This window comes from Crocodylus siamensis, chromosome 1, assembly GCF_052110815.1.
Source record: "Crocodylus siamensis isolate JL-2025a chromosome 1, ASM5211081v1, whole genome shotgun sequence".
NCBI lineage: Eukaryota > Metazoa > Chordata > Crocodylia > Crocodylidae > Crocodylus > Crocodylus siamensis.
The window spans coordinates 304,139,760-304,154,401 of NC_143395.1; the positions used below are offsets into that span (position 1 = coordinate 304,139,760).

Consider the following 14,642-nt stretch of genomic DNA (forward strand, 5'->3'; position numbering starts at 1 on the left):
TTCCCCAAGTGAGTCAAGGACTGTTTTTCTAAAGTCCGGGGTCCTTATTCTGCTGCTCTCCATCCTTCCTTTCCTCAGGATCCTGAACTCAGTCATCCCGTGGTCACTACTGCCCAAGTTGCCATCCACTACTGTATTCCCCACCAATTCTTCCCTGTTTGTGAGCAGCAGGTCAAGAATAGCACAGCCCCTAGTTGGCCGCTCCAGCGCTTGCACCAGGAAGTTGGTCCCAACACACTCCAAGAAGTTCTCAGATGGTCTGTGCACTATTTCCACGAGATGTCAGGGTGACTGAAGTTTCCCATGAGAACCAGGAAGTGTGATCAGGGAAACTTCCACTAGCTGCTTAAATAAAGCCTCATCCATCACTTCCTCCTTGTCTAGTGGTCTATATCACACACCCACCACAACATCACCTTTGTTGCTCTCCCCTCTAACCTTAACCCTGAAACTTTCAACAGGCCTATCTCCAGTTTCATCCTGGAGCTCTAAGCAATCATATGGCTCTTTTACATAAAGGGCAGCTCCTCCTCTTCTTTCTTGCCTGTCCTTCCTGAACAGGTTGTACCCATCCATGACAGTACTCCAGTCATGTCAGCTCTCCCACCACGTCTGTTTATCCAATCGCATCACATTTCATGACAGTGCAAGGACTTCCAATTCTTCCTGCTTGTTTCCCAGGCTCTGTGCATCTATGTACAGGTACGTGGGGTAACGAGTCGATTGACCTGATTTTGCAAGAAGTATGAGAACACCTCCCCTGTTGCCCCCTCCAGCTTGCTTTTCCTTTAGGTCTCCCACTTCCCGTTTACCCCAGGGCTTTGGTCTCCATCCCCTGATGAACTAAAGCCCTCCTCACTAGGTTAGCAAGCTTGTCTGCGAAGATACTCCTCTCCCTCCATCAGCTGGATCCCATCTCTTCCCAACAATCCTTCTTCTTGGAACCTTAACCCACGTTCAAAAAAGCCAAATCTCTGCTGGCGACACCACCTGCGCAGCCAGGTATTGATCTGCAGGACGTACTTGCTCCTGCCTTGGCCGTTTCCCTTGACTGGAAGGATCCAAGAAAACATGACCTGAGCCCCAGACCCTTCACACTTGCACCCAGAGCCCTGTAGTCACTTTTGATTCACTCAGGGTCTCCTGTGGCAGTATCATTGGTGCCCATGGTAGCTTGTTAACTCTTTCCTGGCCAGCATGGGCATTGCAAGTCAATCTTATGCTCCTTTCTATTATTTTCTTCCCTTCCCTTCCTTATCTTTACATGCATCACTGATTCAATGTGAATATAGTAGGAATGCCCCGAGTACAAGTACAGCATCAGAATACCAACCAGCCAGCCAATACAGAAGATTTAATATTTTATTTTTCTTAACAAAGTGGTTTCTTTGCCAAATGTTTAGAAAAGTAAACAACTGCATTACATTTGTTTAAGAGTATTGTGAAGTGCTCTCCCTTGGACATATACAAGAAAAAATGCAATCTAAATCAGTATAGATACATTTCTGAAAATACAATGTGTTTTATATGTCAAGTTAAGTATTAATATTTTGTTTAAAAATAACCATGTAAAAACATCTTTGGAGAACTATAAAATACTGTTAAGTGCTTATCCCAGACTATAAAAACCACAGGAACCATTTAAAACCAGTTTAACTGAAAGAGGCTTTCCTTGTTGAAGGGAAGTTTAGTTATGAACTGTAGTTGTATGGCATAACAGTTACTTTCTGAAGTTTGTTTTAAAAATTATTCTTTAACCTATTCTGAAGGAACTAAATAGCTTATGTAATAAAGTAGAAAAGTAAGTAGTAGGCCCCAGTCCTAGAAGGAAGTATAAATGAGTTCAGTTTTATGCCAGTAAGTCTCATTGAAGTAAACAGGACGATTCATGCTCATAAAATTGCTCGTGTGTGTTATTAACAGTCCCACCCATTTAAAAAATATCCAATTCCTACACCACAGAGGATATATAAAAAAGGCAGAAGACTATAAAAGTTAATTCAAGTGGAAGTGTAGGCCATATCTTTTAAAACGATTTGGCAGTGAATGAGTAATATCAGATAAAAATATTATCATGGACAATTCAGCTCTGAAGAAAACCATGATACAGGACATATCATAAAATTAGGACAGTGTTTCTAAAAAACAAATAAATCTTTGTCAGCAAACTATTAAGACAAGTGGTTAGTTAAAACACTTTAGAAGTTACATTAAATGGTATTCAGTAAATTAACATACCATATCAAAATAACTAATTCTTTGGTAAGGTCATAAAAGATACATTCGGTGAATATACTTCTGTACTACAGCATTCATATTATGAATGAAAACTGTTCATAGCATGGATATATTTTTGGTACAATGCACTTAAATGAAAGTAATTTGGTCATACAGGTATGTAATTTAAGTGCATATCAAGGCAACTGCTTAATAGAAATGCCCATTGAGATATATTAATGTAACAGTAACTGCAGTACTGTATACATACTGACCATATATTTAAAATACTTTTCCCTTGTAACTTACAGAATCAAGGTTCACTTTCCAAAAAATTTTGTAAGAAAAATAGCAAAGAAATAAAAGTACAGGAAATCAGAGCTTCCTTATATATCATTTTTTAAATCTGCTTGTCGCAATCATCGGTATTACATAAAACTGGAACTGAAAAAGAGAAACAAAAAGCATGTTATTAAATCTCTTCAGATGAATAAAGTAAATATACAGACAGTATAAACACTAGAATTGTTCAAAGCAGTACAATTCAGGCACCCCTGTTTTTTGCATCTTCTGTGGTTCTTACAGAAAAAATAAAGGAAAAAATACAATAGCCATGTAGTTTACCAGAAGCAATACATGTCAGCAAAATAGAAGCAGAATATCACTGTACACATAGAAGTCAAGCCCAATCCTGTTTAGTTGGTCTAATAAAAGATATCACATCTACCCAAAGAACCTTGTCTGCTTATGTCCTTAGACGAACACGGTTACAACCAACAACTCCATCCACTCCTGTTTGACATGTGTGCCTGAATAACCTCTACCTTTTCTTGGCTAGTATCTGTGCATCAGATCAAAAATGTTTTCCATTTCAGTGAAGCTGACACAAACCAATAAAGCATACTTAATTACAGTTAAGTTATAATCCACTACATCAAAATTATATTTTATAAACAATATTAATTATATGACAGCATTGGCTGTTTTTGTCACCTCCACAATTAAAGTGTATTTTCTGTGGATCAGTTTTATTTCTGTAAACACATTAGTTTTGCAACAGTACTTTGGAGTTCTGCTTTTTCAAAGTACCTCTAGAATTCCATTTTTTTCTAGCTTTGTGGAGGATCACGGAGAGTGCTGCAAGTTCCAAAAAGGCATATTCTAGGCAGTGGTCTTCAACCTTTTCAAGTAGAAGATCACCTTTGGCATTTAAAAGCAACCCAAGATCTACCATGTGCCATGCCTCCCTGCTCCCCCCCTCCCCAGCACAGCAGGTAAGTCTGCAGGGAGGGAAGGTGGGGCAGAGGGGGCAGATGAAGGCAGACAGAAAAAATTATTTGGGGGCACCCTTCCCCAGCAGGTAAGTCCCACCCACCCAGGACCCCACTCAACTTACGCCTGCTCCTGCCTCTATGGCACTGTCCCTCACCACGGGGGCCTCAATTGAGCCCCCGCCCCTTCCCTCCCCAACGGACTGACCTGCTGGTCTGGGGGGCATGTGTGCCTGCACGCAGGAACTCAGCTGTCCACCCCAGCCTCAGATCAATTCCAAGAAGCTCCAAGATCTACCAGTGGATTGAGATCCACTGGTTGGTGACCACTGTTCTAGGGAATGTTCAGTTTATAGTACAATTGCATAGACAAGTTACAAAGTCCTAAAGTTTGGGATTTGTAAGCAGACTTGACAACAGTTATGATCAGGGATCCTGTTTTTTCTCTGATAAAAGATATCCCCAATTTTCAGGTTAAAAAAAAATAACCCAAAATCCACATTTTTCCGTAATCAAAATGAAACACCACTCTCTGTGTGTGTGTGTGTGTGTGTGTGTGTGTGTGTGTGTGTGTGTGTGCGCGCGCATCCCTGATAAGCACTGTGTATACACACAAACACACACACACACACACACAAAGTGGTGTTTCATTTTGATCAAGGAAAAAATGTGGATTTTGGGTTACCTTTAAAAAAAAAAATAAAAATCTGCAATTTTTGGGTTAATCAGAGACAACCAGGATCCCTGGTTATGATGCAGCATCTGGCTCCTCAGCAAAGAGAAGATATCACAGAACTATAAATGAATTAGAACCATCAACCCAGAGGTGGTTAGACTATTGGGTACTGGCAAAGATCCACATTGGATTCGTTCGTTAGAAAATAGCACAAAACTCAGCGATAAGACAATGAATAAAAAAAGAAATGCAAGAAAACAATAGCTCTGCAGATCAATTCTGTATTTTCTACAACTTTTAAGAACGAACACATACCCTAAACTCATAAAACCTGAGAACTGCATCCAAATGCTATTTCTGGAATTCCCTGTGTGTGAATCTCTCCCTTTCTAACTTCTCTCTCTCTCTCTGCTCCTGATCAGTTTCTTGATTTTTGACATCAAAGCACAGGATTTCAAGCCGAAAACCTGGATCCCTTATTGAAAAAAAGAATTCTCAGAACATACAGCAGCTTCTAAATCAGCCAATACTAAGTTACTTAAGCCAATAACTAAAAATAATGGTATTTTCACACTTTTATCTTCTTATCATATAAGAGATCACATTTATACAGTTTTTTTTTTAAATATGACTGATATCTATTTCTAAGTAACTGTTTTAAAATGTGAAGAATTTTTTCTATTGGTACTCTAGACTGCTAAAAGGAGTACTTACTTTTTCCGGTCCTTGTCTTTTTTCAAACTAACTGTAGGTGTGGATGCAAAAGCCTGTGCTTGGAGTAATTCAGTGGCAGCTTTCCTTTTACTGAACACAATCATTTCATCTTCCAGAAGCTTTCTTTTTTCCTCTAGTTTCATCCTCTCTTCTTGATGAAGCCGTTTAAGATGTTCAAATTTAGCCTGCAGCTGTTAAACAGGGAACAAAAATTGCACTTCTGACTAGTGACACAAGGTGGTAGCCTTGCCATAAGGAAACATTCCTAACAATCTAAGTATAACTCACTCAGAGGCAAGGATTTTTGTGGGTGGTATTTCTTACTGGACTTCATGGTTACAACAGACAAGTTTTTAACTGCAGTACATTCTTCTTCAGGTCTTGGAGGGCATTCTTTTTCCTCAGACCTGATGAAGAATGCATTGCATTTGAAATGTTGTCTAAGTCTATCCCAACCATGCAGTTTCATAGTTTCATAGTTAGTAGGGTTGGAAGGGACCTGAGCAGATCATCGAGTCTGACCCCCTGCCATGGCAGGAAAAAGTACTGGGGTCAAACGACCCCAACAAGGTGTTCATCCAGCCTCCTCTTAAAGACCCCCAGGGTAGGAGCCTGCACCACTTCTCTTGGAAGTTGGCTCCAGATCCTAGCCGCCCTGACAGTGAAGTAGCGCCTCCTGATATCTAATCTGAATCTACCCTCTGCCAGCTTGTGACCATTATTTCTAGTCACTCCTGGGAGAGCTCGGGGGAACAGGGACTCCCCCAGTGCCTGCTGGTCCCCTCTGACTAGTTTGTAACAGGCCACTAGATCCCTCCTCAGCCTTCTCTTGTGGAGGCTGAATAGGTTCAGGTCCCTTAGCCTCTCCTTGTAGGGCCTGCCCTGCTGCCCCCTGATCATGTGAGTGGCCCTCCTCTGGACCCTCTCCATGTTGTCCACATCCTGCTTGCAGTGTGGTGCCCAGAACTGGAAGCAATACTCCAGCTGCGGCCTGACCAGTGTCGCATAGAGGGGGAGGATCACCTCGCTGGACCTGCTTGAGATGCATCTATGGATGCCTGACAAGGTGCAGTTGGCCTTCCTGACCGCATCCCCACACTGCTGGCCCATGTTTACCTTGGCATCTATGATGACTCCAAGATCCTTTTCTGCCCCTGCACTGACGAGAAGGGAGTTCCCCAGCCTGTAGGTATGGTACTGGTTCTTCCTCCCCAGGTGCATCACCTTGCACTTGTCAGTGTTGAAACCCATCCTGTTCTCATCTGCCCACCCCTGTAGCCTGTCTAGGTCCAATTGCAGCCTAGTCTTCCCGTCTAGTGTGCCTACATCCCCCCCACATCTTGGTGTCACCAGCAAATTTGAACAGGGTGCTTTTTACCCCCTCATCCAAATCACTGATGAAGATGTTGAACAGTGCGGGCCCGAGGACCGAGCCCTGGGGAACCCCACTGCCCACATCCCTCCAGGTCGAAAATGACCCATCCACTACCACTCTCTGGGTGCAGCCCTCCAGCCAATTAGCAACCCATCTGACTGTGTAGGTGTTGACACCACAGTCCCCCAGTTTTTTAATGAGAACGGGGTGAGAGACAGTGTTGAAGGCCTTCCTAAAGTCCAGAAAGGCTATGTCCACTGCTACCCCTGCATCTAAGGATTTGGTGACCTGGTCATAGAAGGCCACCAGGTTGGTCTGACAGGACCTGCCTCTAATGAACCTGTGTTGGTTGCCCCTAAGCATAAATTTCCCCTGCTGGCACCTTGTGAACATGTGCCAGGATAATTCTCTCAAAAAAAACTTACCCAGGATCGAGGTAAGACTAACTGGCCTATAGTTTCCCAGGTCCTCCTTCCTCCCTTTTTTGAAGATGGGAACCACGTTGGCCCTCTTCCAGTCCTCTGGCACCACACCAGAGCACCATGAGTTGGTCCAATACAAGATACAGCCTCCAAATTCCTTACCACCCACATATTCCTGGACCATCACAGATATAACATCACTCCAACACTGCTACAACTCATTCAGCTAGTCAAAAAAATTGCATTATGTTATCATTACAGATTCTGATATTGTTTAACTGTTTAAAGAAATATATTGCTTCATGAAATCATAAGAACAAATGCATCAAAATCTTCTTAAATAGTGTTTATATAAAAAGAATGCCTTTATATTTAAGAACATAAGCCTTCTAGATAGTTAAGAACATAAGAGCTTAAACACAAGACATTTACAACTTTATAAACAATATAAACAATAAACGGACAAATAATGTAGAGACAAAGACCAGGGTAGCTTGCTTGAATCCAGGGCAGAATTATCCAAGAAAAGTCAGGGATTAAATTACACCAGGAAAATTTATAATTATGTTAGCATTTTGTTTTATGTTTATGCTGGAAGAGATTTAGGCTTAAGGCAGATTGACTGTTACCTGCTCTTCTTCTACCTAGCAGTGAGACATTCTAATAGTGCCCACTATGTGCTAATACCCCCATATGACTTCTTGTCTACATTTATATACAGTATAGTGTAACTTATGCCAGTGCACAAAACTGATATAAAAGATATCACAGGCAACATATGAGTGCTGCCAATAGGAAGCGCACAGGTCCGCACCGCCACTGCCCCCATTGCTGCCAGGCATTGGATCCATTGCAGCCCCATGCCCTGCGCCCTGTTGTTGGTGCAGAAATCTGTGGGGTAACATGCCTCACCATGCCCTCCTGATGCATTGTCAATGTAAGCTATACCTCTATGAACTTGTTGTCTGTCCAGGCCCTGATATGCTCTATATGCATTTGATCAGAGATGCATGTTGGAGGATGCATTTGAGGAATGGCTTAACTCACCCAGTTTTTATTTTCTTTTTGTAAACAGCTTTATGACAAAACATTTTTCTACAGAACTTAATCTGTGTTAAAAATGAAGAAGGAATTATACCAATCGTGTCAATCTGAACGGAATGGCACAGAAGTGAAAATCATTACCTTAATGGGGTTTTCCTATTCTAAACTTGACCAAGTCCTGTCATCTGTCCCAAAACAAGGAAAGATAATTCTTCTTAGTGATTTCAATACCAGAGTGGGCACGGACTCAGAGCTATGCAAAAGAACACTTGGAAAGGCAGGGGTGGGTAAAGTCAATTCAAGTGGAGTTTTTCTCCTGAGCAAATGGCTGGAACATGATCTCATCAATATGAACTCCTTACGACTCCTGACTTACCATATCAGTGCGTGCCCACGACTGTCATAATGTCTGTATAACCAAAGCTATGTCCAGTGTAGATAACTGCTGGTTGGATCATCATTTGATACATTCCATCATGTCCACTCATATTGCCCCAAAATGACAAACTAAAGAAGCAACCAAAGAGAAGTGCTTGAAAGACCCTGCTAAAAAAAAGCGATGGTCTCCAGCAGTGCCTCAGTGAGAAACTTGGCAACCTCCCTGGTGATCTTGACATCACTGAGAGATGATGCCTCAAGCAAGCACCCATGAGGTATAAGAAGAATCTCTAGGCTTGTCCATAAAGAATCATCAGGACTGGATCAATGAGAACAATAGAGAAATTCAAGCTCTCACTGACAGGAAAAGGAGAGCCTTCAAAGCTTAACAGAATGACATCAAATCCAAAAAGGAGCAAGACACGTTAAAGCTGATACCCAGAAGTTGAAAAGTGAAAGAACAAGTGGTGGGAGGATAAAGCAACAGAGATTCAAAAGTCTGCCAATAGCTGTGACATGCATCGTTCCTTCAGTGCAACCAAAGCCATTTATAGGCCAAGCACAAAAGGAGCCATCCAGGGGAAGATCCAGAGGGGGGGCCATCATGCAGGTTCACCCCGCTTTTGGGCTGGACCATGGTATGGGAGCTTCTAAGGACTTTACGTTTCTGAAGCAGGTGAAAATCCCACTCCCTTCCCTTCTGTGCTCAGAGACACGTCCCCCGCACTCCCCTTGCCCTTCCCCCTCTCTCAACCTGCTGCTGCAGCAGGCAGGGAAAGGGGGTGAAGTGGGGAGAAGGCATGCCTCTGAGCACAAAAAAAAAGGGAGGAAGGATATCTAGCTGCTTTAGAGACTTAAAGTCTCCAAAGGCTCCACAGTGCAGTCTGACCTCACCAGTGGAGGTGGAGGAGCCTGGGAGCAGGGGCAGTAGTCATCCTTGAAATGCAGGATGCAGCTCCTGCACCTCCCTCTAGGAAATCCTACAGCCATCCTTCTGAGCTCCAACAATGGAACAACACTCTTCAGAGACAGTTTCACCATAAACACCCAGTAGAAAGAACACTTTCAAGAGCTCCTGAATCAAGATTTGAATGTTGAAGACAATACCATCAATGCCATTCCACAATACCCCATAAGGACTACCTTGAAGATCCACCAACTTATCAAGAGGTCCTGAAAGCCATTAAGCAGATAAGAAACAATAAAGCAAGTGGTTCTGATGGAATACCAGCTAAAATTGATAAGCAAGGTGGAAAAAAACTCTCTTACCAACTGCATGTTGTTACTACGAATATCTGAGAACACGAACAAATTCCCAGTTGTTCAAGAGATGCCAGAATGAATACCATATTCAAAAAAGGAGACTGATTGCAGCAGATACCATGGTATTGCACTCCTGCCCATAGCTAGGAAGATCCTCTCCCATATTCTCCCTGATAGACTCATTTTCCTCACTGAAGAGATTGTGTCTAATGGGGTTTATGACCACTCAGATTTACAATAGACACGATCTTTGTTGCCAGACAGCTACAGGAGAAAAGTGCCTCAAGCAACACCAAGATCTTTATTTGGCCTTTGTTGTCCTGACTAAGGCCTTTGCTTCAATCTACTGAGGCCTTATGGAAGGGCCTGATAGGACTTGGATGCATGCCAAAATTTGTTACCATTATTGGAGTTCTTCATGTTGGCATGGCAGCAATCATCCTAAGCAACAGCTGGGAAAAGAACCCCTTCAATATTAGCACTAGTCAGGCAAAGATGCACCAACTCTTTGCCATCTGTACTGTGGTCCAATATAACCAACACCTCCATTTCTGATCTTCAATATGCTGATGACTGTCATGTGTGCTCACTCAACTACAGAGCTCCAGGGCACACTTGATCGCTTCTGTGAAGAGTATGAAATGCTTGGTCTCACTGACAACTGCATAAAAGCCAAAATCCTTTAGCAATCCAGGCCAAACCAACCAGCTGCTCCTCTACAATTAGAAGGCAACCCTTAAAGAAGGTTGAGCATTTCCTCTGACTAGGTAGCCATCTTTTCCAAAAAGTAAACACAGACAACTATATTTGACACTGGATACAATCTGCGAGTGCTGCCTTTGGACACAAAACTGTTTCTTCAATACGAGAGTGTTCATATTGGCATAGTTTATTCCTACTCAGGAAATGAACTAACTATACATATTATCTTCATAGCTATAAAAATTAAAGGTTCTATCCTGTTTAGAAATTCTGACCCTAGTTAAACATCCTCTTGATACTGAAACTATAAAACTGTAACAAACAACGCATGCATCCCCTCCCAAATATGACTGAGGCACATGGAAAAAAAAAAAATTGTAGAAAGTTAACAGCATTAACCGAGTTTGAAATGAGAAGCAATTTTAAGACAGTACTTTAAAGACAGTTAACTGGCAGGACCACTATAGTAAACCTCAAAAAAGTAGATGACAAAAATCATATTTTGCCAATCCTGATTGATGGCAGACAAAACTCAGTAATAATGAGATCAAAGAATACTCTATCCCCCAAAGAAACCAGCTCCTTGATATCTTTATTTATAATGGGCACGTCTACATGAGATGTTTACTGCACAGTTGACTAATTAACTGTGCAGTAAGCATCTGTCTCCATGTGTGCCCCTATAACTTATTAGGGCATACAAAACGATTAAACTCTGGGGCAGGGTGGTACTTGTAAACACAAGTAAATAGTTGTAAATACAAATACTATTCTGCTCTGGAGTTTTTTATGCACAGCAGCACAAGTGTAGATGCTGAGCCAGCTGGCTGGGGCAGAAGGATACTTCAGTGCGGGGGCTGCCTGCAGGCTAGCCCTGCACAGAAGCACCCGTGTGCCTCAGCCAGCCCCTCCACAGCACACTGACTTGGGTTGGAGCCACCCTGGGCTAGCAGGCTGACACCCGGGGTCCCCTGCCAACCAGAGCTGCTTTGACCTGGCTCAATGTGCTGCTGTCTGGCCGCATATGTAAACAGCGTGCCTGGGAGCTTCCTGGGAGCATTAACCTGCAAAGCAATAACCTCTGCATGTGTAGACACACCCAATGTGGAGCTAGACACTCCAAGACAGTACAATTTCTTATTGGCTGTCACAAGTACTAACAAGTTCTTATCATTGTATATAGCATCAATTTGGGCTAAAGAACAAACAGTCTATGGATTTCTTCCACCACGTTGTAATTATCTTTAATTGTTTAAGTGATATCTACATCCTACCGAAATGAGGGCTTTATAAATAATACAGCAAAAAATAGTTTAATTTTCCTTCTATTGTCTTTCCTCTTCCACTACCAACATGAATGGCGTGTGCCCCCAGTGGCTGGGCAGGGCACAGTTGCACCGGCAGTGGTGGGAGTGTGGCAGTAGGAGCCCGGTGGCGATAAGCATGGAGCACCCACAAACACCACCGACACCGTTGGCAGCAGGGGAACCACCTGCAAATATTACTGGTGGTGTCAGCAGTGGGGTGGCAAGCAGTGACTGCCCACTCATGCAAAAAAGGCAGCGCCGGCACTGTCGGCAGCGCCTTTTTGCAGGGGGTGCACATGCACCTGCATGCAACCCCTATGCATCGCCCTCGACTACCAATAAAAATTATTTATCTCGACTTTCCAAGTCTTCTACAGTTTTGCTGTATCCTCATTATTCTACTTCAAGTTTGACTCCTACCTTCACTCTGCCAGTGATGCCAACATCAAATAATGCACTTCTACAACAAGTACTTTTGCATTTTTTCCCTACACTAGCCCTCTGGCACACTAGCCTGCAGACAGCCCATTCACAGAAGCACCCTGGTGGTCCAGTCAGCTGGCTCAGCATCTACACATGTGCTGCTGTACACAAAAAACCCCCCTCTGGAGCAGGGTAGTACTTTTACTTACAAGTTGCTTTGGAGTTTAATAGTTTTGTACGCCCTAATAGGTACGGCACATGTAGACACAGAGCTGTTTACTGCATAGTTAATTAGTGAACTGTGCAGTAAGCATCTCGTGTAGATGTACCCATTATGAACAAAGATACCAAGGAGCTGGTTTCTTTGGGGAATAAAGTATTCTTCAGTCGCACTGTCACTGAATTTTGGCTACCATCAAGCAGGATTGGCAAAATATGATTTTGTCACCTACTTTTTCTGAGGTTCAATAGGGTGGTCGTGCCTGTTACCTATCTTTAAAGTACTGTCTTAAAATACTGCTGATTTCAAACGTTTCTGTGGGTCAATACCTACAGTTACCATCTTATCTTTCTTTCTGCTCTCTGCTCAAAAATTACCCCTGCTACAATTCATATAGAAAACTACAACTTGATATCCAGTAGGGCATGGTGAGCAGGGATCATGTTACACAAGAGCTGAAAACTGCACAGACTATTACACCCATTACCCCATCTTCATCGCCCTTTATCCCAGCCCATTTATTTGTTTCACCCAGACAGACAGCCCTTCAGACTGCAAATGCTCTGGGGCAGGAACTGTTATACATTTATACATTGTTGGTACAACATCTAGTACAAAGGAGCCATTCTAGTCATGGCCCCTCAATGTAAATGCAATTTAAATGTTAAATTAAAATTTATTACAGAATACCAACACTGTTGCAATTTTGCAAAAAATTTCAAGCACCATCAAATTAAACAGAAAAACAGAGGCATACATACATCACGTTCAGCTTCTTTCAGTATTGCTTCTTTCTCCTTGACTCTCTGCACAAATGTCTGTCGCATCTCTTCCTCCTTCCGCTGTAATTCACCAAAGAACTCATGCCTCTTTGCTTCATAGGTCTCCTGTACACTGAAGTCCAGAGAATATAAACAGTCTACCATATGGTTTATATAATACGGAAATAAGTGAAACACTCAAATCTCATCTGGCACATTACTTCAATAAGTTGTACTGGGCTCAAATCTTTAATTCTCAAAAACTTCTCATATAAAATGAATAATTGTCGCTGGACAAGAGGCATAGCCAGTACACCCTTCTTGATTTTAATTAAAATAAATGTACGAGTCAGTTTAATACACACATAGAATACTTCTTAGCCAGTATGATTTGATCTCAAAATGCAACAATTTAGGTCATCAATGCTTTAGAAACGATGAAGTTGGTATATTTCGACTCCAATTTGCATGATTTATAGTTTACAGAAACAGAGGTAGCAAGCTATCCAACCTTTGGAGAAACAAAAAAGTTCTCATACTTGGAGAGCCTGATCTTAAAAAAACCCACAAAAAACACCCCCCCAAAATCAGTGTCTCTGAAATGCTAAATTCAGATTTTACCTTGTACAAAAAGGTTCTGGACTAGTAGTTCCCAAATAAGGTGCCACAGTGGCAGTGGCTAGGTGCCCAGCATGCTGCCCCGGCATTAAGGCTTTAAGCAAAACTGCCTCATGCTGTGCAGCTCTTTCTGGTCTGTCCTCACCTACAGTCCTCCTAGAACCTGGCTGAGAAGCACTCAGGTAAGCTTAGGCAGCACCAACAAGGATTCTCACCCAGGGGTGCCACCGCATTCAAAACTGCAGTGGTGGGGTACCTGGATGCCAAAAAAAGGTTGAGAACCTCTGTTTTAGACTTAGTAAACTTTCATGAAAGAGGTATCTTTCTAAGAAAGTTACAAAGTAAGAAAGTCTGTCTGGAAAGCAAACAACACAAGATTTCTAATGTGATTTAAAAAGTAATAAAGTTTGCCACAATCAGGTGGATATATGAGAAATCTGGTTTTACAAATACTCTGATATCTGCATACGCTCATTTCTTGATATGTATGAATATACCTGACAAAAATATAGGTAATGTACTTTTTAAATTTTTTAGCTTTTTTACTGCAGCTAACAAAGTCAAGCACTAATATCTGAAACTTAAAGAGAAAAATAGTTTTGGCTGTATAAATCTATGGACACAGAATAAAGATGAGACTATTAAAACAAGTATTGATTTATTCTTAAATACATATGACCGTTCCCATTTTTAGAAAAGTATAACTTTTTTGAAAAGTGCATTGTAAAGTCTAGGTTAATATGATCTTCCTCAAAAAATTACTGGTACACTCTTTTTTAAGATAAAATTCCATAAAAAATTAGTTTATGGTCAGATCCTCAGATGAGGTAGGTTCAGTAAAGCTACAGTGGTTTACACAAACTGAGAATCTGTTTCATTTCCTACAGAACATAATAATGGCAAATAGTTTAATAACAGGATTGCCAAAATCTTGAAGATTATGACTTTTGTTTGGATGTTCCATATGTGCTCCATCAGTCTATTTTTATATTCTTATCCTCTTCCCCTGACCTCTTGCCTTTGCTCTCAACAATGAAGTATATGGCTTGCTCCAAGACAGCTCAAATGCTACATCAGATTCGTATTTATTAAATTCTTGTGGCCTCCCTTTATATATTAATGGATTTAAATTCCATTTCAGCTGTTACCACTCATATATTAACTTTCAGTGGGGAAAAAAAAAACCCCCAAAAAACCAAAAAAAAAAAAAACAGAAAAACACTCTAAAACAAGGGAACTAAGAATCTAAAT

General features: G+C 41.7%; 1 protein-coding gene across 2 annotated transcripts in view; it reads right to left on the reverse strand.

The window, feature by feature from the left end:
* Positions 1-1,348: 1,348 nt before the first annotated feature.
* SEPTIN10 (septin 10) overlaps positions 1,349-14,642 on the reverse strand; it is a 56,118-nt gene continuing 42,824 nt past the window's right edge. The window contains exons 8-10 of one of the 2 annotated variants that reach the window (XM_090021478.1): positions 12,774-12,906; positions 4,879-5,069; positions 1,349-2,661 (exon numbers count right to left, since the gene is read on the reverse strand). In XM_090021478.1, coding sequence (XP_089877604.1) covers positions 2,646-2,661; positions 4,879-5,069; positions 12,774-12,906 — 340 coding nt within the window. In that variant the 3' untranslated portion in view covers positions 1,349-2,645. Of the gene's footprint in view, positions 2,662-4,874; positions 5,070-12,773; positions 12,907-14,642 lie in introns of those variants that run through there. The other variant, XM_090021485.1, reaches the window with a different exon arrangement.